At 45.1% G+C, this 23,989-nt stretch overlaps 1 protein-coding gene across 3 annotated transcripts in view; it reads left to right on the top strand.

Annotated features, from left to right (window-relative positions):
- Window positions 1–23,989, top strand: part of SCRN1 (secernin 1) — a 63,669-nt gene that overhangs the window by 35,999 nt on the left and 3,681 nt on the right. For 2 of the 3 annotated variants that reach the window (XM_033930740.1, XM_033930741.1), the window contains exons 7-8: window positions 19,958–20,138; window positions 22,039–22,197. In XM_033930740.1, the coding sequence (XP_033786631.1) occupies window positions 19,958–20,138; window positions 22,039–22,197 (340 nt within the window). Of the gene's footprint in view, window positions 1–19,957; window positions 20,139–22,038; window positions 22,199–23,989 lie in introns of those variants that run through there. The other variant, XM_033930739.1, reaches the window with a different exon arrangement.

Below are 23,989 nucleotides of genomic sequence, written 5' to 3' on the forward strand. Positions count from 1 at the left end.
ATCCCAGGCCCTCTTGAATTCAGACATAGTCTCTGCCTCCACCACCTCTTTAGATGAGAGATCCCATTGAACAGGAGGAAGTTATGGGCACTATAAAAGAGTTTAAGATAAGAAAGACCCTTTTTAAATTTTATAAAATGTTCCAAGATCAACTTATCTTTATCGGAAGCTTCTATACTGCTACTAATGACTGGGGAGTCAGTTCAGATCAGTTTTCAAAGACATCTGTAATGGATTTTAAATAAACATTCAGATATATTCCACTGTGATTTGTTGTCGGCCTCCTAGCTGCTTGGCTAGGGTATCATGTTTGCATTTGTATTATTACACTACTATTATATGTATGCTATGTTTACACAAGATTACAGTTAAACATTCTAACTAAGTATGCTATATTTACACCCTCCTAAATAGGTTAACAGTTAAGTAATCCATATTTACATTCATCTTAAATAGCTCATGCAATGTGTACTATATTAATCCTATTTACTCACATCCTAGATAATTCTAGCTACATTCATCCTAATTTATTTTAGTTCCGTTTACTATATTCATCATATCTTAAACATTTCTGGAAAGATCTACTATGTACATACATGTCATGTTATGTTTTCCTATTGTGTTCCTAGTGGGGGACAGGGAAGCCTTCTACTTTTCCTCTGTTGCTTCCTCCCTCTGTCGACTCACAGCTTCAGTTGAAGTAGGAAAGGATAGTCTTTATCCCTTTCTTGAATTTTCCGGTGTTCTTTTCTAGCTTTAATTCCTTTGGCAGGGTGTTCCACCATGTTGGAGCCATTACAGAGAACATTCTTGCCCTTGTGCTTTAGTATTTGATGTCTTTAAAGATGGGTATTTGTAGTAGAGACTCCTGGTGCGAGATGAAGTATTGTTATATAGCCTGGCTTCGAAATTGCGGTTCTAAGAGGTGAACGGTTTTGTGTGTGAGCAGTAAGGTCTTGAATTTCACTGCTATCAATCGGGATCCAGTGTAACTCTTTCAGTAGCGGGTAGCACTCATCAGTCTTGATTTTCTTAGCAAAAACCTTGCTTCAGCATTTGGTACTGTTTGGATCTGTCTAATAATGTATTTTGGTAAACCCAGCAAGGTTTCATTGCAGTAGTCGAAGATTGTGAGTACCAGGGATATTACTACGTTGAACATTGCTTGGTGGGAGAGGTAGAGTTTCAATTCTCTAACCCAGTAAAGTTTGTCATAAGCATTTTTGATGATGCGTTGAGTCTGTGTTGTCATGTCTAGGTTTGGGTCCAAAATGAATGATGGTGAGGACAAATACTGAAAAAAGTATTTTAAAGTTGAGAGGTCAAAATGACACATGTAACACAAAAAGAAAGATTTCTCAGAATAAAGGTCACAAGCAAAGATTTGAATGAAATTCAAATATTATGAAGTAAATACACTTTAGCATACACTCAGATATGTGTAGCCCAGCCAAGAGCCATAGCTCCTATAGCTGAACCCACCGTCCCATCACTGTGTATAACTATTAAGTGATAAAGTGAGGTGATCTTCTTAAATATTGAACAAAAACTTTTCAATGGCAAAAAAGGATAATTAAATCCTACTTATCTTAAAAGTGTGTTAGTAGGTCCCGACATGGACCATGTTTCGGAATCTTTTTCAAGGAACCCAAGAGAGAGGGGTCAGTAAATTCAAATGCCAGAGAATCGCTGAGTGGTGTGGACAAAAAGATGTTTCTATAAAGTAACAAAAATTAATAACAAAACTTCAGAATAACTATAATACACCAATATAATACCAGATCTAAAGAAAACATTAAAGGCTGCACAGGTAAGGTACTTGCCATAAAACAGCACACTATAGAGGATTTGCGCTTCTCTGTTGTACAAGTGCCTCATCTCCCGAGGGGTGGCGATCTATCTCATACTTTATGGGCTAAGGAACGCTCATTCTCAAATTACACACTCTATATCCCAGTGGCCTCAACAGCGAAATTGAATGGCAAGCCTTTTTATAATCCATTTTTCAGTTTCTCTAGTCTTTTTATATATTTTTCAACTTATTTTTATACTTTTCAATTTTTTCCCGTTTTCACAGTTTCTCTCTTCTGTCTTTACAGTCTTACTTTGTCCTTACAGTTAAGCTCCCTCTAGTGGCTCTCCTTCATATGACACTTTTGTATTGAAGCTGATAAATCTGTCTACACCAGGGGTGCCCACACTTTTTGGGCTTGCGAGCTACTTTTAAAATGACCAAGTCAAAATGATCTACCAACAATAAAATTTAAAAAAAACACAAAGCACACTGTACGCATAGAAAATGTTAATTATCATTCCTATTCCAGGGTTTTTCAAAGAGGTCAAAGCAGATGACTCTATGCACTATCACCTCAGTAACAACCATACAAAAATAGACAAATTTACCCTCTCCCTTTTTACTAAACCACGATAGCAGTTTTTAGTGCAGGGAGCTGTGCTGAATGCCCAGCGCTGCTCTCGACGCTCATAGGCTCCCTGCGCTAAAAACCTCTATTGCCGTTTAGTAAAAGGGGACCTTAGTGTAAAATATAGACAGCAGATATAAATTCAGACACATTTTGATCACTAAATTTAAAATAAAATCATTTTTCCTATCTTGTCTGGTGATTTCATGAGTCTCTGGTTGCACTTTCTTCTTCTGACTGTGCATCCAATCTTTCTTCCCTTCTTTTAGCCTGTGTGCTTCCTCTCCTCCAGACCTCATTCCCTCCCCCAACTTTTCCTTCCTCCCTCCCTGCCCTTTCTTTCTCTCTGCCTCCCTTTCTTTTTTTTTCTGTTTCTCTTCTTTCCTTCTGTCTCCCTGCCTGCCCTTTTTCTTTCTTTCTCCCTGCCCTCCCCCAAGCCACTGCCACTGCCATCGGGGACCAAGACCCAAACCGCCACCAATAACAGGCCCAAAAGCCGACGCCGCCCCAAGCTCTCCCTGCTTTGGCTGACCAGCATCGCGATCGACCTATTGGGGGAAATGCTGCCGGGTCCTGCCTTCGCGGAAACAGAAAGTAGGCAGGACCTGGCAGCAAGAAGAGGAAATGTTTCACTAACCTGTCTCCCGCCTTAGCCCGTAGCGAACGCTTGCTTCAGGGCTCTCAACATGTGCGTGCCGGCTTCCCTTCTCTCCCCCCCGGACATAACTTCCGGTTTCGGAGGGAAGAGAAGAGAAGCCGGCACGCACAAGTTAGAGCCCGGAGCATAAGTTCGCTATGGGCTGAAATCTCCAAGCTGGGTTTTTTTTTAAATTTTCAGCAGCGGCGGCAGCCGCAGATGACAGCTGGGCCCTAGGGAGAATACAGAAGAAGGCTGATCGGTCCGGTAGATCTGGAAGGCAACACGAGTCTAGCGATCGACTCGTGTTGCCTTCCTGAGCTACCGGTCGATCGCGATCGACATATTGGGCACCTCTGATCTACACCATTTTGTGTCAGTGTTACTCAGCTGATTTGTTTGTGATGCTGTGTTTTATGGTACTTCGTCATCATTTGCCTTTTGATATTTAAACCCCGCGGCTTCCCGCTGCCATTTATTTGAAGAATTAGAAACAACGGCATTACACCATGAAATTGTACCTTCAACTTATGGCAAGTACCTTACCTATGCAGCCTTTAATGTTTTCTTTAGTTCTGGTATTATATTGGTGTATTATAGTTATTCTGAAGTTTTGTTATTAATTTTTGTTACTTTTTAGAAACATCTTTTTGTCCACACCACTCAGCGATTCTCTGGCATTTGAATTTACTGACCCCTCTCTCTTGGGTTCCTTGAAAAAGATTCCGAAACATGGTCCATGTCGGGACCTACTAACACACTTATAAGATAAGTAGGATTTAATTATCCTTTTTTGCCATTGAAAAGTTTTTGTTCAATATTTAAGAAGATCACCTCACTTTATCACTTAATAGTTATACACAGTGATGGGACGGTGGGTTCAGCTATAGGAGCTATGGCTCTTGGCTGGGCTACACATATCTGAGTGTATGCTAAAGTGTATTTATTTCATAATATTTGAATTTCATTCAAATCTTTGCTTGTGACCTTTATTCTGAGAAGTCTTTCTTTTTGTGTTAGATTTGGGTCCAGCCATATTCCTAGGTTTTTCACCCCCTTCTTGGGCTGATTCTATGGTATTGCCGTTTAGTGTTAGTTAGAAACTGGGACTGTAGTTCTGTCTTGTCTTATTTGTCTTTTGAAAAATCTTTTCATTTGGGTGGGGCAAGAGGGCACCCTTTCAGGCCTAGATGCACTAAACAGGGTCGGTAAGACCACATGGGTTCTGCAGTCCATTTTTTGGCCAATTCCAAAAGAGCGACTGGTGCCCACACAAGTTTGCATGCAAATGATTTGAGCGGATGTTCCTCGTAATCCCCTTTCGATCCCGCCGATGAATTGCTGTGAATGACTCACACTTGTGTAGAATCGGCAGACGAAACCCCGAAGCATCCTCCTGCCACTCAGCTGTTCAGACACAGATGTCTGACACCCCCCACTCTACACGAAGAATGCTCCACCAAGACCCCAAAAGGAAACCTTGGGGGGGGGGGGAGGCTCAGCTCAGAACCTCCCTCAGCTCAAGAAAATCCATAACCCTTTCCCTGGACCTCATTGTAGAAGCTGGCAAGAGGGAGGCCCACTCCCTCTTGCCAGCAGGCCCATCTCTTTGAAATGTCAGGCCTTCCCCTTCCCGGAGCATCCTAGGGTGCATCGAGGAGGAGCCTATGGCTATGGTTGGCATGGATATCTTAAGCCCCTCCAATGGGAGGAACCTTGGTATCTGAGGGCCTAAGACTCCGATTGGCCTGGACACCTAAGGCCCCTCCCATAGGAGGGGCTTAAGGTTTCCAGACCAATCAGGGCCTTAGGCACCTCCCTGGTACACCCCAGGATGCTCTGGGAAGGGGAAGGGCTGCCATTTCAAAGAGGTGGCCCTTCTGGCAAGAGGGAATGGAGATCCCTTCTGTCTCTCTAGGTGCATCGTTATTGGGGGGGGGGGTTTGGGGACCCATTGTTGTTGTTGAGGGGGGTGGCTCGTTATTGGTGGTGGGGGGGCAGCTCGGCTTGCATTGTTTTTTGTTTTAAATGGTGCAGATTTTGTAAATGTATGCATGTGTAACATATGCACAACATTTGTGCCCATGGAAAAAAAAAAGGTATTGTATGTTATAAATATATTAATTTCAGGACTGAACTATGGGTAGCAATCACTTCCTTTTTTGTTGTTGTTGTGAATCATGAAGCCATGTTAGAGTATCAGTCGCTCCGCTAGTTTACATGGCATTTCATGGTTGGATTAGAGAATGAGCGATCGTACTCAAAACCATGCGGTGAGCCGTTTTGTGCATCTGGTCGACAAATCCGATCGTTGCTAAACCAGTCGAAACCGAGTTAGAGACGATCATTAGACAATCACTGACTTTATAATGTAGAGATGGGGCACCTTAGATTCCCTGAGCTGCTGCTGGCATCACTGCTGGTTTAAATGCAAGATCAAGCAGTACCTATTCTCGTGTTTAAAGCTACAATTGTACTGGTGACAGCAGAAGAAGAGCAAGCAGACAGCAAGAGAGCAGGCTGTTGCAGCTGTGTGAAGGCTGAGCTGGTGAAGCTGGCTTTTGGTGTCCTGAGGCAGTTTTCCACCCATCGGTGGCCATCTTCTTTTCAAATTAGTAATCACTAAAACAACAAAGATGGTGAAGACGGAAAGTGAGGTAGTAACTAATCTTGCAACAAAATAGGTCCTCACTCTGTAGGGAAATTCTTCCAGACCTTAAACTTCTTCTTTATCATAAATCCAGGAATCTTTATTGTATTTAAACATTGCTTGCCCCAACATTATGGCCATAATGTTGGGGCAAGCAATGTTTAAATACAATAAAGATAAAGATTAAGAATTACTGTATGTTCTGTCTGGATTCCTGGATTTATGATAAAGAAGAAGTTTAAGGTCTGGAAGAATTTCCCTATTTTGTTGCAAGACTAGTTACTACCTCACTTTCCGTGTTCACCATCTTTGTTGTTTTAGCAGTTAAGCCAACCCTGTCTGGCTTATACATAGATCTAGCCCCTGGGCTGTATTTGGATGAATGAAGGTTAGATATGTTTAGGCTACAGAGGTATATGAGACAGGGATATCTGCTATCCCTCTTGCTTTTTGTATTGGCACTGGCCCAAATAGTGTGAGATCCTAGGGACATAAGACTGAAGTGAAGCTATATAATGTTTTGCTGTTTTTGGATGCTAAAGTTTTTTTTTACTCTGACCCAAACCTATGAGTCACTGCATGGAATAATTCAAGAACTGAGAATATCAGGCTTTAAAGAAAATATATCCAAATCAGAGATTCTGAATGTTAGTGTGAGGCAGATAGGCCAGACTATCCAGAGCATGTTCCCATTTCATTGAGCCAAAGGGCACATTGGATACCCAGGGGTAGAACTTCCCTCTATTAGTGACAGGTGACTAAAAACCTTAGGGAGGGTAGATTCGGTGAAAATTGATTTTACTAGAATTTTTCTGTATTTTTCTGTATTTATCTCAATTGCAATACCTAATAAACTGTTTGTGCCATTGAAGAGTGCTTTTCTTTATTTTGTTTTCTATCCCGATCCTAATTTGACACATACTAGGGATCTAATACCAATATATGTAATATACAGTTTACAGGTTACAATTTGCCATAGTTACAGTGCAAGGTTTATTATTATAGGTTTTTATCCTAACTTGACACATACTGGGAGGGGTATTTTCGATAGGACGTTTTGGGCAAAATGTCCACAAAACCAGTAGAAAAAAATGTCCATTTTCAAAGGTGTTTCTTTTTATTTTTAAAAATGACCTATGCATAAGTTTTAGTCCTTAGGATGTCTATCTTTTTCAAAAATAAAAATGTCCACATGAAAAACCCATCACCTGAGCCAGTTTTGGGGATTCCTGCCGGCTCTGCTGATGGTGATTTCCCCTACCTGGATCAGTGCGAGATAGCAGCTGTCACCCCGAATTTGGATGCCATATACAGTTTGTTTTTATCTTTTAGAATTTGGATTTCGAGTCCATGACTTGAATCTATCATTTGCCATATGTTTGTGACTCTTTTGGTTTATTTACATATATAATTTATTTATTTATTTATTTTTTTACAGCAAATAAATTTTAATTGATTAAGCATGAAATTATATCGATGATTTCTGGCTTACATATTTAAAGGAAACTCACCTAGTCATACAAAACAAATACATGTCATATTTAAATATCGGTAGATAAAAATGATTTTTTTCCTTTAAAAATCCAGTTTTAAACATAAATGAATACAAATTTAAAATAGTGGAACAAATACAGGAAAATTACAATAAAAACATTAATGCTCTTTTGTTTGGACTTTAACTAATAACATCATCATATACAGTACATATACAGGTTCACGGTCCTTTATCTGAAATTCTAAAAACTAAAAAGCTACAAAAACTGAAAATTTACAATGTTGATGCATTACTAATTAGTACAAATTAGTATCAAAAGTGAAACCTGGCCCCAAAATCACCTTAAAGAATTCACTCTAGGCACATATTAGTTCAGTTCATCTTACCTCTGAGGTGTTGCTAGTACACAGCAATTCATATTCTTTAGCACTCTCCAGACCAGTAGAGGTTAACTTTACGAATGGGTATATATCTAATCATGACCAGCAGGTGGAGACTGAAAACAAAACTTTGGGACAGTATATCCTAGCTCCTCCTCTCTATTTCCCTCAGTCTTCTTTCAGTCTCCAGCAGGTGTTGATGTGATCTGTACCCATCTCTCTTGGTAGGGCTGTTGGAATTTGTTTAGGGGGTTTATTGTCCCTGTTTTTAGCCGGACGGAGCTTGGGCGGACTCTGTTTGGGGGTTCGTCCGACCTCGGGGGTGTCAAACCCGGCGGGTCACGAGCGGGGTCCCTCCCCCCACTTCCTCCACCTCCCCACATTTTTTTAGAGGAGCCTCAGCAGTAAGCCTTGCCCCCTAAGTCAAGCAAGGCATATTGCTTCGAGAGCCTGTGGAGTCTGTTCTGTAAAAAAAAAAAAAAAAAAAAAAATCCTGAGGTAGTGCTGGTCTGAAGGGTTGTTTCCCTTTAAGAAAACTGTATTTTACTGTATTTTTTCATGTAACCAGCACTTTTTTATAGCTAGGTCGCGTATGGAGCAATTGTGCCCTTCTCCGGGGGAGTAGGCCACAATTTTAGTCCAGCCGCGAGGCACTCGCGGCCGGCCTGAACTCGGCGGTTTGGGTCGGTGAGGTGGTGGAGCTCCGTCGGCAGCGGCTGCAGGCGCCCAGAGCTCCCCGCCGATGGTGCCTCGCGAGTCGGCTTGGAGCAGTGGGGAAGCCCGGTCTTCCACAACCGCCCACGGAGGGATTCCCCGAAGGATTCCCTCTCAGCTGATTTTTTGACAGCTGATGCCGGCTTGCCTGCTTTAGCGGCTGAGACTATTTAGGTTTCTCAGCCGCTTCAGGCTATGGAGGGAGCTTTTTTGGCGGGAAAACCGCCATCTTCTCTGTCTGGCCCCTCCATTTTGTCTTCCACCTCAGGTGACCTTCCCCCTGTTTTGACTATGCAGGGGCAAGGTTCTGCTGGGTCCCCTGCTGTGGCAGGGAGTCCCTTGGGACCCTCGGGGGGTTTTTCTCCTGAATTTTTCTTTTCTTTATGCAGAGCCTATTTTCAGGCGGCTGGGGGTCCCGGTTGCGCCCAGGGGGTTTCGGGGGGTGGGGTTTCCTCCGCGCTCCCTGCGGCTTTGCCTCTCTCGTCTGACGTGACGTCCCCTCCGCCGCCTCCCTTGTCCAAGCGTCCGCGGGTGTCGTGGGACGAGAATTTGTGGTCGGAGGAACGGGTCGGTCTGGAGGAGGACCTGGACCCTTCTGAGGAGTTCCAGGACTCTCTGGAGGGGACGGAAGCTGGCGGCGGGTTGTCGGATTTCCCGTTCTCCAGTGACGAGGCGTCCGTGGTGCGCCTTTTTCAGAAAGATGAGCTGCCTGACCTTATTCAACAGGTTTCTGCGGTTTTGCGTTTTGAGGACGCGCCGCAGGAGACTCCGCGTGTGGGGGACCCCCTGTTACGGGGGATCCGTTCCGTTTCCCGCTCTTTTCCTATGCATCAGGATATTCGGGATATTATTCTGGAGCAGTGGAAAACGCCGGAGGCGCCGTTTCGGCTGGCGCGCAGCATGGCTCGCCTGTATCCCATTCCTGAAGGGGATCGGGCTACGTTAGCTTCGCCAGTCGTGGATGCGGTGGTCTCGGCAATTTCCAAGCGGCATACCGTGCCTGTTGAGGGCGGTTCTGCCTTGCGGGACCCTGAGGAGCGCAAATTGGAGAGCATCCTTAAGCAAAATTTTCAGGTCTCTGCCTTTGGGGTCCAGGCGGCTATTTGTGGGGGACTGGTCGCTCGCGCCGTGTTTCGGTGGGCGGAGCGGGTCTTGGATCGAGAGTCTGACGACTGGTCTCTGGTGGATCAGGAGGTTGCGAAGATTGAGATGGCGGCCTCATTCCTCTCAGATGCTCTATATGACTTGGTGCGGATATCGGCTAAGTCTATGGCTTTTGGCGTGGCCGCAAGGCGTGTGTTGTGGCTGCGCGCTTGGGCGGCGGATGCTGCGTCCAAAGCTAAGCTTACTAAATTTCCCTTTCGGGGGTCGTTTTTGTTTGGAGAGGACTTGGATAAGTTGATTCAGACTCTGTCGGACTCGAAAGTTCCCCGTCTGCCGGAGGACCGTGCCCGCCCGGCGTCTCGGGGGGGTGCGGCCCGGGGGCGTTTGCGGGATTTTCGCAAGTATCGCCCTGGGCGTAGGGCTGCTTCTTTCCAGTCTCCGGGATTTTCCCGGGGTCGGTTCTTCCAGCGCATGCAGCCCTTTCGGGGGGCCCGTCGGGGGGCAGGGAATCCCTCCGCCGGTTCCCCCGCTTCCCGTCCTGCACAATGACGCCTTGCCGGCGCCCCCTTTGGTTCCGGTGGGGGCTCGGCTGCGCGAATTTTTCCCCAAATGGGCCGAGATCACGTCCGATCAGTGGGTCCGGGAGGTGGTGCGGGACGGTTATGCCCTGGAGTTCGCCCGCTCTCTGCCGGATTTTTTCCTCGCTTCTCCGTGTCAGACTCCGGGGAAGACGCAGGCTTTTCGCCAGACCCTTCAGCGCTTGCTAGATCTCAGGGCAGTTGTTCCGGTGCCCCCTCCGGAGTGGGGCACGGGCAGGTACTCCATTTACTTTGTGGTGCCCAAGAAGGAGGGGACCTTTCGGCCCATCCTCGATTTAAAAGGGGTCAACAGGGCTCTCAAGATTCCCTCTTTCCGTATGGAAACTCTGCGGTCGGTCATTCTGGCGGTTCAGCCGGGGGAGTTTCTCACTTCTCTCGATCTGACGGAGGCCTACTTGCATGTTCCCATTCGGGCCTCTCATCAGCGTTTCCTGCGCTTTGCGATCTTGGGTCGGCACTTTCAGTTCTGTGCGCTTCCCTTTGGGCTGGCCACGGCTCCTCGGACGTTCACCAAGGTGATGGTGGTCGTCGCGGCAGCCTTGCGGTCGGAGGGTATCCTGGTACACCCCTACCTGGACGACTGGTTAATTCGGGCAAAGTCATTGCAGGAAAGCTCCCGGGTTACTGCTCGGGTGGTGGAGTTTCTCCGGTCGCTGGGCTGGGTGGTCAACCTTTCCAAGAGTCGGTTGGTCCCGGCTCAGCGTCTGGAGTACCTAGGGGTGCTGTTCGACACCTCCTTGGGGAAGGTCTTCCTCCCAGAGGGCCGGGTGAGCAATTTGCAATCTCAGATTCGCCTGCTTTTGGCGTCCCGGTGTCCTCGGGCGCGAGATTTCCTCCAGGTCTTGGGGTCGATGGCGGCGTCCCTGGACGTGGTGAGGTGGGCGCGGGCCCACATGCGTCCTCTCCAGTATGCTCTGCTCCGGAGGTGGTCTCCCCAGAGGCACGGGATGGATGTTCCGGTTCCCCTGTGAGGCTTGGCGCGCTGCAGTCTGCGTTGGTGGCTCCAGACCCCTCACCTAGTTCAGGGGGTGGGTCTGGATCTCCCGCAGTGGACGGTGCTCCTGACGGATGCGAGTCTCCTGGGTTGGGGGGCTCAGTGTTTGGGTCACTCAGCTCAGGGCACCTGGTCCGCGGAGGAGGCCGCCTGGTCGATCAACGTGTTGGAGACCAGAGCGGTCCGTCTGGCGCTGTTGGCTTTCCACTCCCTGTTGCTGGGCAAGTCGGTCAGAGTGCTGTCGGACAATGCCACGGCGGTGGCTTATGTCAATCGTCAGGGGGGCACCAAGAGCACTCAGGTGGCGCAGGAGGCGGCTCTGCTCATGGTTTGGGCGGAATCCCATCTGCTGGACCTCTCGGCCTCTCATATAGCCGGGGTAGAAAATGTTCAGGCAGACTTCCTCAGTCGTCACTTCCTAGATCCAGGAGAGTGGTGTCTCGGCGCCGAGGCGTTTCAGTTGATAGTGCAGGCTTGGGGGGCAGCCCCTGATGGACCTGATGGCCACGGGTGGCAACGCCAAAGTGCCCCGCTTCTTCAGTCGTCGCAGGGACGGTCTGGCCGAGGGTCTGGATGCTCTGGTCCAGCAGTGGCCAATGGAGGGGCTGTTGTATGTGTTCCCTCCTTGGCCGCTGGTGGGCAGGGTGCTTCTTCGCATTGTTCACCATCCGGGTTTGGTGGTGCTGGTGGCGCCGGATTGGCCTCGCCGTCCGTGGTATGCGGATCTGGTGAGGCACCTGGTAGCGGATCCTCTTCCTCTGCCTCTCTCGGACGACCTTCTGATGCAGGGTCCCATTCCCATGTTCGACCCGTCTCCCTTCTGTCTTACGGCGTGGCTCTTGAAAGGGGTCGCCTTAGCAAGAAGGGATATTCAGACAAGGTGATCTCTACACTGTTGGGGTCCCGGAGGCTTTCTACCTCTCGGGCTTATGTGCGGGTTTGGCGTCTCTTTGAGGAATGGTGTCGGGCGCAGGGAGTGACCTCTTTTCGCGCTTCTCTGCCTAACATTCTGGAGTTCTTGCAGGATGGCCTGGATAGAGGCCTGGATTGGTCTTCTCTCCGGGTTCATCTTGCGGCCCTGTCGGCTTTTCGAGGGTTGGTGTCAGGTCACCGTTTATCGGCTCTTCCTGATGTGCTTCGGTTTTTGCGGGCGGCCAAGTTGCTTAGGCCTCCCCTACGGCCCTCGGTTCCCTCTTGGGATCTTAATCTGGTTCTCTCTGTTTTGGTGCGTCCGCCTTTTCGAGCCGTTGGACGACTGTTCTTTGAAGGACCTTACTTTGAAGGCGGTCTTTTTGGTGGCCATTACTTCTGCTAGGCGTGTTTCTGAGCTGCAGGCTTTCTCTTGTAGGGCTCCCTTCTTGGAGTTTTCTAGGGAGCGGGTCGTCATGCGGCCTGTTCCTTCCTTTCTGCCGAAGGTTGTTTCTCCTTTTCATGTCAATCAATCGGTGGTTCTCCCGGTCTTGGGTGGTCGGGAGGGCTCTTCTGAGCAACGGCAGCTGCGCAAGTTGGATGTCGGTCGGGTCCTTCGCTCTTATGTGCAGCGGACCCAGGAATTCCGGAAGTCCGATCATCTCTTTGTCCTCCTGGCGGGTCCTCGTCGGGGAGCTGGCGCTTCTAAGGCTACTATTGCGCGCTGGATCAAGGAGACGATTGCTTCCGCTTATCTTCTGAAACAGCAGCCTGTTCCGGAGTTTCTCAAGGCTCATTCCACTCGGGGTCAGGCGGCTTCTTGGGCTGAGTCGTCGCTCGTGCCTCCAGTGGATATTTGTAAGGCTGCGGTTTGGTCCTCCTTGCATTCCTTTGTTCGTCATTATCGGGTTGATGTGCAGGCGCGTCGGGACGCGGTGTTCGGTGAGCGTGTACTGGTATCGGCCCTTCGGGGGTCCCGCCCGTGAGAGGGACTGCTTTGGTACGTCCCATTCGTAAAGTTAACCTCTACTGGTCTGGAGAGTGCTAAAGAAGGAGAAATTAGGTTCTTACCTGCTAATTTACTTTCTTTTAGCTTCTCCAGACCAGTAGAGGTCCCCACCCTGTCTGTTGTTGTTGTTGTTGGGGCTGTTGCGCGGGCAGTTTTTGGTTTTTGCTGCGGGTTCTAGTATTTTTCTAGGGCCGGGGAGAAGTGAAGAACAGCGGCTGTGGCTCGGCTGGCTTAGCTGGCGAGCTGTGGGGACATTCTTCCTTCGGGAATTTCTCCTCTGCATTTTCCAACAGCATTTTGGGTATGTTATTTGTTACTCCTTTCGGAGTATTGTTTTTTCTCTCTGTTGTTTTCCAGTTCTTGGTTCTGCTTGGCTATTCGGCAGACTGAGGGAAATAGAGAGGAGGAGCTAGGATATACTGTCCCAAAGTTTTGTTTTCAGTCTCCACCTGCTGGTCATGATTAGATATATACCCATTCGTAAAGTTAACCTCTACTGGTCTGGAGAAGCTAAAAGAAAGTAAATTAGCAGGTAAGAACCTAATTTCTCCTTTGTAGTCCCTTATTCTGTATTAGGTAAGGGTCAGTTTGCACTGTGTACTTGGTACCAAGGTGTTATATTTCTGCAATTGTGTAGCTTTTCTGCAGCTTGTTTTTCCTAGCAGGATATATATTATATTCTGTGGTCCAGTGTAATATTTACACAGAAACATAGAAACATGATGACAGATAAAGGCCAAATGGCCCGTCCACAGTAACTATTATAAGAGATCCCACACTTTCTTGAATTCAGACAGTCTCTGTCTCTACCATCTGTTTCACGCATATACCACACTTTCTGTAGAAAAGTATTTCCTTAGATTACTCCTGAGCGTATCTATCACTTCTTAATTTCATCCTATGCTCTCTCATTCCAGAGCTTCCTTTCAAATGAAAGACTTGACTCATGCGCATTTACATCACGTAGGTACAGTGGCGTACCAAGGCGGGGGGGGGACGGTCCACCCCGGGTGCACGCCCCAAGGGGGTGCACAGCCGGCCACCCTCCCTATTCTGCCGCTGCTGCTTTCCTTAACCAGGAGCAGTGATAGTAAACCTGTAAACAGGAATGTCCAGCGGTTGTTCAGCTTCTAGACGGCTCCCCTGTTCAAAGCCGTGGGCGTTGGCTCCTCGCGCAATCCGTGGCTGAGTCAGAAGTGTTCCCTCTAACGTCACGATGCCAGAGAGAAGGCTTCCGACGCAGCCGCGGATCACGTGAGGTGTAGACAGCTGCGGCTTTGAGCAGGGGAACTGGCCAGAAATGCTGAGCAGGGAACAGAAATGTTGCTGCTGCACAGGGAGGGGAGAGGGTGTAGAAATGTTGCTGTTGCACAGGGAAGGGGGGGGGCGTAGAAATGTTGCTGTTGCACAGGGAAAGGGGGGTAGAAATGCTGCACTGGCAAGGGAGGAGAAATGCTGCACAGGCAGCACCCAATTGGGGAGAGAGAGGGAAGGAGGGAGAAGGAAGACAAGGGAGAGAGGAACCAGTGATGCCAAGTCCATGGGAGGGAGGGAAAGGAAAAAAGGAAAGGAGATACCAGACCATGGAGTGGGAGGAAGAGATGCCATGGCATGGGGGGAGTAAAGGGAAGGAGATAGAGATACTAGACCATGGTGTGGAGTGGGAAGGAAGGAAGGAAAGGAGAAGAGAAAGAGAGAGATACCAAAGCATAGGGGAGGGGGTGGAAACAGAAAAATGGCGAGGGGGTTGAAGCTGAAATGAATCATGTACAAAGGAGAGAAGGGACACAAGATATACAGTTTATTGAAGGGTGTGGGCAGTAGATGGAAAGAGTAGAGAGGGCAGAAGCTGGATGGAAGGGGCAAAGAGAGGGTAGATGTTGCATGGAAGGGAGAGAGGAAAAACGCTGTATAGAAAGAAGAGAGTGAAAAGAAGATGATTAAAGCAGAAACGACAAAAGGTAGAAAGATTTTTTTGTTGTTGTTGCTTTACTTAGAATCAAGTAGTAGTGTAACTGTATTGATAAAAGTTTATAAATAGGAAATGGAAATAAGGCAATTTTTTGGACTAAACCCCCTTTCCTCAGATCAGGACAGGATACCATAACAGCAGTATACTGTACTGTTCTGTAGAAAGATTTGGCCTCTGAAAGCTAATTGAAAAATAGATTAGTCCAATAAAATGGTATTTTCTTATTTCTCATTATTTGTTTTATTTTTATTTGTTAATTTGTAAAGTGGTGATTGTTATGTATCAGTTTTTTCAAATTTACATCTACTGTCTTTATATTTTGCACAGTATTAGGGGATATGTGTCACTGTTTTTGTGGTGTTGCATTGTATGCAGAGTCTGGTTTCTTGGTGGTTCAGTTTAACTTTTGTCTACATATTTCTATTTTTAGTTTGTGAATATTCCATATTGGGCGAGGATGTATCTCTGTTCTGTGTGTATGAAAAAGACACAGTTTTCAGTTGGCATTGACTGCAGGATCAACTGACTGCGGGATCTGGCTTGTTTAGTTTTACAATGTATATGTTGTTGTTCTAGTGCTCACTGAAGTGTTTAAGATGCTGCCTTTTCCTAGGTACACTCTTGTTGTGCAATATGTGGATTGTTACTAAAAATCATATTTTTCATATAGATGAGAGGGGTGTCAAAAAATGATGGGCTCCGGGTGTCACATATGCTAGGTACGCCACTGTGTAGGTATTTAAACGTTTCTAGTATATCTCCCCTTTCTCGCCTTTCCTCTCAAGTATAAATATCGAGATCTTTAAATCTGTCCCCATACACCATTTTAGTAGCCTTCTTCTGGATCAACTCCATCCTTTTTATACCTTTTTGAAGGTGCGGTCTCCAGAATTGTACACAATATTCTAAATGAAGACTTACCAGAGTCTTATACAGGGGCATCAATACCTCCTTTTTTCCTACTGGCCATACCTCTTCCTATGCACCCTAGCATCCTTCTAGCTTTTGCCATTACCTTTTCAACCTGTTTGGCCACCTTAAGATCTTCACATACAATCACACCCAAGCCCTGCTCTTCTGTCGTTCACATAAGTTCTTCACCCCCTAAATTGTACCATTACTTCAGGTTTTTGCAGCCCAAATGCATGACCTTACATTTCTTAGCATTAAATTTTAGCTGCCAAATTTCAGACCATTCTTCAAGCTTTGCTAGATCTTTCTTCATGTTATTCACACCATCCAGGGTGTCAACTCTATTGTAGATTTTGGTATCATCTGCAAAGAGGCAAATCTTACCTGACAGCCCTTCAGCAATATTACTTATAAAAATGTTAAGAACAGGCCCAAGAACAGAACCTTGAGGCACACCACTGGTAACATCCCTTTCTTCAGAGTGATCTCTATTGACCTCTACCCTCTGTTGTCTTCCACTCAACCAGTTCCTGACCTTACCCGTCACTTTAGGGCACTCAGTTTATTTATTAGATGTCTGTGTGGAACACTGTCAAAGGCTTTGCTAAAATTTAAATACACCACATCTAGTGCTCTGCCTCTATCCAATTCTCTGGTCACCCAGTTACTACCTTTTTTTACTAAGTTGTTTGGGAGGTGTTTGGGTCCTGGGAATAAAGTGTAAGTGTACTGTGTTAAGGTTCTGAGTGCTTTTTTTGTAAGGTTATGTGCTAACTTTACAATATGTCTGGCACTGTTGTCCTTACTGAGGTGACACCAGAACTTTGAATATAATATGTGTGTATATTTGGTTGTAAAACAAAGCATCCTAGTTCTGCTCTATACCCATTGCTTTTGTCTCATTATGATTTTCTTTTCTGTTATAGTAAGGCTGCTGTCATAAGCATTCTTGAAAAGAGGATTTATGTAGCATCTATCAATGTATTTTTTTATAATTGGATTTGATGATCCTGTAATGTTTTTTTTTGTTTGTTTTTGTTTTTTTTTTATTGAGTATTTTCAACATTATTACATTCATTCAAACATAATAAGATATGGATTATAAAGAAATTATACACTATCCAAAAACCAACTTTTCGTCCTTAGGCACATATCCATCTAGCCCACTAATGAAGAAAGACATCTCATTATTCATATAAACTTAACAGAAAATACAAAATAGGTATGGAGGGAGGAAGAAAAAAGGACAGACTTACCCCCCTTCAATAACCTATATACCTCTTAGGATGCTATTATATAAACCCCCCACTAAAGAAAGCTAGTAATTAGTCTTGTTTCCTTCCTTTAAGAAAAAGTTCTAATTGGGAAGGTTCCCAAAACACATAATCTTTGTCTTGAAGATGCAGAATACATTTACAGGGAAATTTAAGAAAAAACGTTGCACCCAATTCAAGAACTTTAGGACGTAAAGCCAAAAAAGCTTTCCTCCTATATTGAGTAGCCCTTGCCACATCAGGGGAACATTAAGACCTTATCTCCACAGAATTTTGCCTCTCTATTCTGGAAATATAGCTTCAACATTAAAGTTTTATCTAGTTCATTAACACAGGTAATTAAGAGAGTAGCCCGGGTTTGGATCAAATCTTGAGAATCTTCAAGAAATTTTGTTAAATCTACTTCTACAGTACTCAATTGATCCATTCCCCCTTCTACTGGAAATTTTTTCTTTTGAGGTATATAAAAGAAGTTAGAGAACATCATGGTGTCAGAATTAGTGACCCTTAATATCTCCTTGAGATACTTTCTCAATAGTATCTCAGGAGATAATAAGTGAGTCACTGGGAAATTAACTAATCTCAGATTCCTTGATCTAACCTGATTCTCACTCATTTCCAACTTATAGTGAATATTCAAGGAGTCTTTTGTTACTGCCACCATAGATGACTGTAAGTTCTTTATCTGCTTTCCAAGAGAAAGCGTACGTTGATCTAAATTCCCGATGTTAGCATCTACATTTCCCAATTTATCAACAACTTCATTGGAGAAAACTTGAACATGATTAGTAACTTTCCTTAACATCACCTCCATCCTCGTATTCAAAGTCCACAAGTCTTTTAAGATAACTTCCTCTGGGTTTTCTTCCAACCCCTCTGACTGATTAATTATTCCAGGAAAAACTTGAGGCATCTGCGAAAAAACAATCTCTGCAGTTTGTTGGAGGTCGGAGGCTTCAAAAGAAGCCCCTTGTGAACCTGTAGGTTCCAAGTTCCTGGGAAGATCAAGAGGGAGGGGAGGGGTACGCTCTGGAGAACTCAGGGAAGCTCCTGAAAATGAGTCAGGTTTATCTACTGACCTCATGGAACCTGGTAACAACAAATGTTTATCCATAGGTCCAACACTAACTGGTGTTGAGACCCGAAGTTTCCCCTTGCGTTTCCCCATATCAATCAGGAAACAAACATATAGCACAATTAGGTAATTAAATTCAACTTAACTTAAAGCTGTTCACACTCCAGAGGCTCTCAAGGGGCTCATAAGGGGCATGACCTGCCCCTCCGGCCACGCCCTTTGGCCGCGCCACAGGAGGAGGCACTTCTTATCTCCCGGGCTGCAGGACCCGATGTTGTGGGTGTCCAGTTTCAGTGCCTGTTAGCAATAGGCACTGCAGTATCGGGAGAGACACTCCGGGGGAACAGAAGGCAAACAGCTCACAAACAGCTCACAAACAACTCCCTGGTCTCCTATCACTGCGCCCTCCAGGAAATGCTTCCCCGATATGCCACAGGAGGAGGCACTTCTTATCTTCCGGGCTGCAGGACCCGATGTTGTGGGTGTCCAGTTTCAGTGCCTGTTAGCAATAGGCACTGCAGTATCGGGAGAGACACTCCGGGGGAACAGAAGGCAAACAGCTCACAAACAACTCCCTGGTCTCCTATCACTGCGCCCTCCAGGAAATGCTTCCCCGATATGCCACAGGAGGAGGCACTTCTTATCTCCCAGGCTGCAGGACCCGATGTTGTGGGTGTCCAGTTTCAGTGCCTGTTAGCAATAGGCACTGCAGTATCGGGAGAGACACTCCAGGGGAACAGAAGGCAAACAGCTCACAAACAACTCCCTGGTCTCCTATCACTGCGCCCTCCAGGAAATGCTTCCCCCATCCTGTAATGTTTTTGTATTTTTCTTGTGTATTGTTTCTTACTCATAGAGATTAAGATATTTGCCATAAGTTGAACAGTAAATACTAAATTATTTTAGTCAGTTATAAAAGTCCTTATCCTTATAGGAAATTTTGTGACTGGTCAAGTTTAAATGAAGCTGTGGGATACTATCACGCAAGATCTTCTAAATATAATTGTTCCATATGTTTCTATGGTTTAGTTATTGGTAAGTTCTTGACATAGTTTGCAGTATTTAAATATTCTCCCCAAATGCATGACAATTGTTACATGTTCTCAGACATTTGTCAATCTGAGTAAAACTAGTACAGTTCAGACGAATAAGTTTGGTCTCCTACCTTTGTTAACTTAACATTGAGCCTCTCTCCTTCCTCCAGAAATTCAGTTCTGGCTGTGAAAAGGCAGAATACTATTGTCCAATATGCTTTGTTTTCATTGCTTACTTTTTCTTATTCCTGGTTGCTTACAAGGCCAATATTCATCAGACTGTTTCAAGTAAAGAAAAAAAAAATGAGTAGCAAAACTATTTCCATACAATCTACCAAGTGATGCTTACTTTTTTGGCCAACATCACACAGTCAGAAGATTCATACAACAGTACATCTCATGATGCAATTGGCTGCTTAACCTCCAGTCCACTGTGCTAAGGACCCCTGAGGAAGGCAATTCATTGCCGAAACACAGACCATGTAGGGTCTGTTTATTTTATATACAGCACTATTTTTTCATGTTGTATAACTGTTGCCATCAGTCAGATTTTTATAATATGATTTTTATGACATTTTTATTGTATTTTTAATATACACCAATAAATATTGATATTTTAACTCCTGTAAGTCCAGGACTTGGTTCCACCTTTTGCTTTCTATGCTTACTTCGTAGAAACCATTGACTGCCTGCGGCTGACAAGAATAATCCGTAGTCAATCCATAATGTGCCATGTACTTTCTCCTTGCTAAATTGAAATTTTTCATCTCTCCAAGGTCAATATTTAAGCCCTTCATCTTTGTTGATAATGTGAAACCAGTGCCTAAAGCACAATCGCCTTACTTTGGGGATGAAGATCCTGTGAAGAGGGTGCCACGGTTTCAGGAGAAACCGGACCGCAGGCATGAACTGTACAGGGCACATGAGGAGGCTCGATCCATCCTTGAAAAGGAGAAGGTAAAGAGAAACATGGAGATAATCTTGTGCAGTGAATGTTTTTTTTCTTTATAAGGGAAAGTCAATAATGGCATTTCATAACATGTCGTGTTTTTATATTTTTTGTGAATCTGGTTTCTGAGAGGAAACTGCTCTTCATCATGTCTGTGTGTCTTTTTAATGCCCCCTATAATGCTTTACAAATTTTGAACAGTTATCCAAGTTCACAGAGATTTCTGTGAAAAGGTAGAGTTCCTTTTGACCTCAGACTTAATACTTTTATGTACCCAATTCCCCCTACCCAAACACTTATCCCTGTTTAGATTTTTACCCTATTTCCCTAGAGGAACTGAATCAGTTTTTCATTTTAATCTGTGATGTTGGAAGCCAAAGATGTCATCAGATATTTAGGAAGCTATCCAGCACTTGCTATAGGGGGGGATCCCCTAGTTTCCGTTCCCTAAAATTGCAAGAAACTAGGAGCCAGGACAAACGGGTAGCCAGATAATTGTACATGCACATCATGCCCCTGCTCCCACCTCTCAAGTCTTTTTTCTTTTTTTTTCCTGGCTAATAGTCTCTCTCACTCCTTTTCCTCCTGCCTTTCCAGTTAACACCATGCAAGCCAGCCGCATTAGGGGAAATGAGCTGTGCCTCAGGCCTTGTTCTTCTCTTCTGCTTGTTCTTCTCATTGCAGGACACTGTAGAGCTCACTGTGGCTTAAGTCTGGCTTCAAGCACCAGAGGAGGTGAATGTGAAAAGAGGGACTAAGTTTGAGAGAGGGGATGAGAAATGGAGGGGGGAGAATGTGAGAGGCTTAGCTAAGGAATATGAGGGTATTAGCTCAGGATGGGGAATTGAGAAAGTGATTGGGCATGAAAGAGGAGATATTCAGCAGAGGTTGTGGGATGCAGAGAGAAACTTCATAGGGCAGGAGTTGGAGACACTCAGTGAGAAAACAAATTGATTGGTTAGGTAAATTTGATAGAATTCAGTAAACTCCCATCTTTTCTCCACTTCAAATTTTAGAACTTCCTTATTTCTCCCCTTTCTTGCCGTCCCACCAGATCAAAGAACCACCTACTCCTTTCCCTCTTCTGCTCAGCCTCCTGTATCTCCCTCTTTTTCACCCAGATTATCTCTGCATCTTCCTACTCCACTGCTTCAGATTGTTTCCCCTCCTTCCTCTAGATCTCTCCCTAGTGGCAGAACCTCGCTCTTCTACCAGATTCTTGAGCCCCCAATCCTCCTTTCTTCTAGCCCCATCCTCAAGAACCTTTCTCCTGTCCCTGTGTGTATGAGAGTGTTGTAGAGAGCTTTAGAAACACCAGCAGAACTATCAGAGGCTTCTAAGCTAGCTTGGGTTATCCCAGGTCTAGCTGATCCAGTCCTGGTGTTACAGCATTCTTTTGATGCAAGTCTGATAGACCCAGTGAAAATTTAAAACCACAAGCTCATATATGAAGGGACAAAATTAGGATTGGGTCATGTTCTCCTGAAATAACGAACCAGATGATGATCCTGAATTAGGAAGATTTTCCCCTTGATGCATGCGACTTTATTGTAATGGGTTTTTCTGTTTGCTAATGCATTTAGACATTTCGTATCATTGATAATGCAGGAGGTTGTATGAGCTGTGGTATTGCTTTCTTGACTAGTTGATGCAACTGTAGTACATGCGACATGTTAAATTTAACCTTTATAATGTTTGAGAAAGCCGTGCAAACTGTATTCCTGCCTTTCTCAAAGACATTATGCTACAGGCAGTTTCCAAGATAAGAAAACCATTTACGTTGCAAAAACATTAGACTTTTGATAAATCAAACACTGTGTGCAGCATTTCATAAAGCCATGCCTGAGAGGCAGAAATTGGTATTCTGTGAACATTTCTTTTACAGACTGGGAATGTTTGTCTCCTTAGGATCAAGGTCAGCAATTAATGGAAACCATGTTAGATCTTGAAAAGCAAGGCCTGGAAGCTATGGAAGAGATCCTAAGTAGCACCGAAATCCTAGATCCTGAGGAAGTGGCTGATCTCTTCTACGACTGTGTTGATACTGAAATTAAGTTCTATAAATGAGGTAAGCAAATTCTTTGCCATGCAGATTGAAAGGCTTAACATTTTCCTATTCAAAACCTAATTGTACAAAACAGAGAGCTCTCTGTTTTGACGTGTACAGTGGTAAAACCAAGGAGCACTAAATTGAGGCTCTAAATAAACGGGATGCACAATGTTCTGGTAAGGCAACTACGGTTATGCGTGATTATTGAAAGATTGTTTACTAACTTGCAACATGCAGCAGCTTCCATTTGGAAATAGTCTACACACTAGTAGTGCAGAAGAATTCACATTAGGGAAATAGCTCCAGAGAGAGAAATAGGGGTCTATCTTAATCTTGAATAAAGAGGTAAACAATATGAAGGTCACTTACGGATTCAGCATAGATTTCTGCATCTTGCTTGAGTCAAAAGATGTGGTGGCTGAGTTAAGTCCACTTTTCAAGGTAATAATAATATATAGAAATAAAACAAAAACGTAAAGGAAATAAGTTACCGTATTTTTCGCTCCATAAGATGCACTTTTTCCACCCCCCCAAAAGGGTCCTGTGCCGCTGCCCAAATGGTGCTGTTGGCTCTCGCGAGACTCGCGGGACCAGGCAGGCGCACTCGGGGCTCGCGCCTGCCTTTCACTTCCGGCGCAGATGAGGAACCTGCCGATGCAGCGCTGGACCGAGCTGATACCATTCGGGTGGCAGCTCGAGACCAGGCAGGCGCACTCGGGGCTTGCGCCTGCCTCTCACTGCCATGGCAGATGGGGACTTGGGTGGCTGTCCAAGTAGGGGAGGCTGCCAATGCAGCGCTGGACCGCCAGGTTTGCATCAAGGTATCAGGTGGGGGGAGTGTCCTGCAGGAATGTACGGGGGGGGGGGTGTCCTGCAGAAAGGTACCAGGGAAGGGGGGCCCTCTTGCCAGAATTAAATTAATCAGGAGGCTTCCCAGCCCTGCAGAGATGTACCCTGCAGAAAGATACTGGGGAAGGGGGCCCTCCTGCTGGAATTGAAGTAAATTAATCACTAATTTAAATTTACAACAAATGTTAATTTAAATTTACAACAAATGTACAGCTGAGGCAAGAGGCCTTGTGCTGGACATGTGAATTGCTTTAAAAAATTTAAAAAGAGGAAATAAAAATGTAAAGGTATTAGAGAGGTGCATTTTCCAAAGCTGAGCAGGAAGCAGAAAGACTTCCCTGCCTGCCCTGTCCCTACCTGCCTGCCAGCCACTAGGCACTGCTCTGTGCCCTGTCTCCACCTGCCCTGTCCCAGCCTACCACTAGACCACAAGAGGTGGGGACAGGATACAGAGCCTGGCAGGGAGGAGGGACAGGGTGCAAAGTCTGGCAGGGAGAATTTGGTTCAGAATGGGTTTTTTTTTCTTGTTTTCCTCCTCTAAATCTAGGGTGCATCTTATGGTCAGGTGTGTCATATGGAGCGAAAAATACGGTAATACCTTTTTTTATCGGACTGACTGCATTATATGATTAGTTATCAAAGGGTAACCTCTTCTTCAGATCAGAAATATGGAAATGACAAATACCAGTATATATATGAAAAACAAAATCATTTCAGTGATAGTTTCACAGGAAGAGGGAAATATTCTTTCTTTTATCTTGCTGAAATTCAAAGGTTACTAACAAAGTAGCCCTATTTGTCTCTTCATCTACTGATCTATATAGGATGGCTGATACATCAAGACTGTCATTGGAAATGTCAGTTCTCTCGTTGTTTTTGTCCCAGTTTAACTGGCAAAAAATAATATCCTGCCACAAGAGTATTTAATTCCAGTGAAAGGATTATCACTAAAATATTTTT

This window comes from Geotrypetes seraphini, chromosome 2, assembly GCF_902459505.1.
Source record: "Geotrypetes seraphini chromosome 2, aGeoSer1.1, whole genome shotgun sequence".
In the NCBI taxonomy this organism is placed as follows: Eukaryota; Metazoa; Chordata; class Amphibia; order Gymnophiona; family Dermophiidae; genus Geotrypetes; species Geotrypetes seraphini.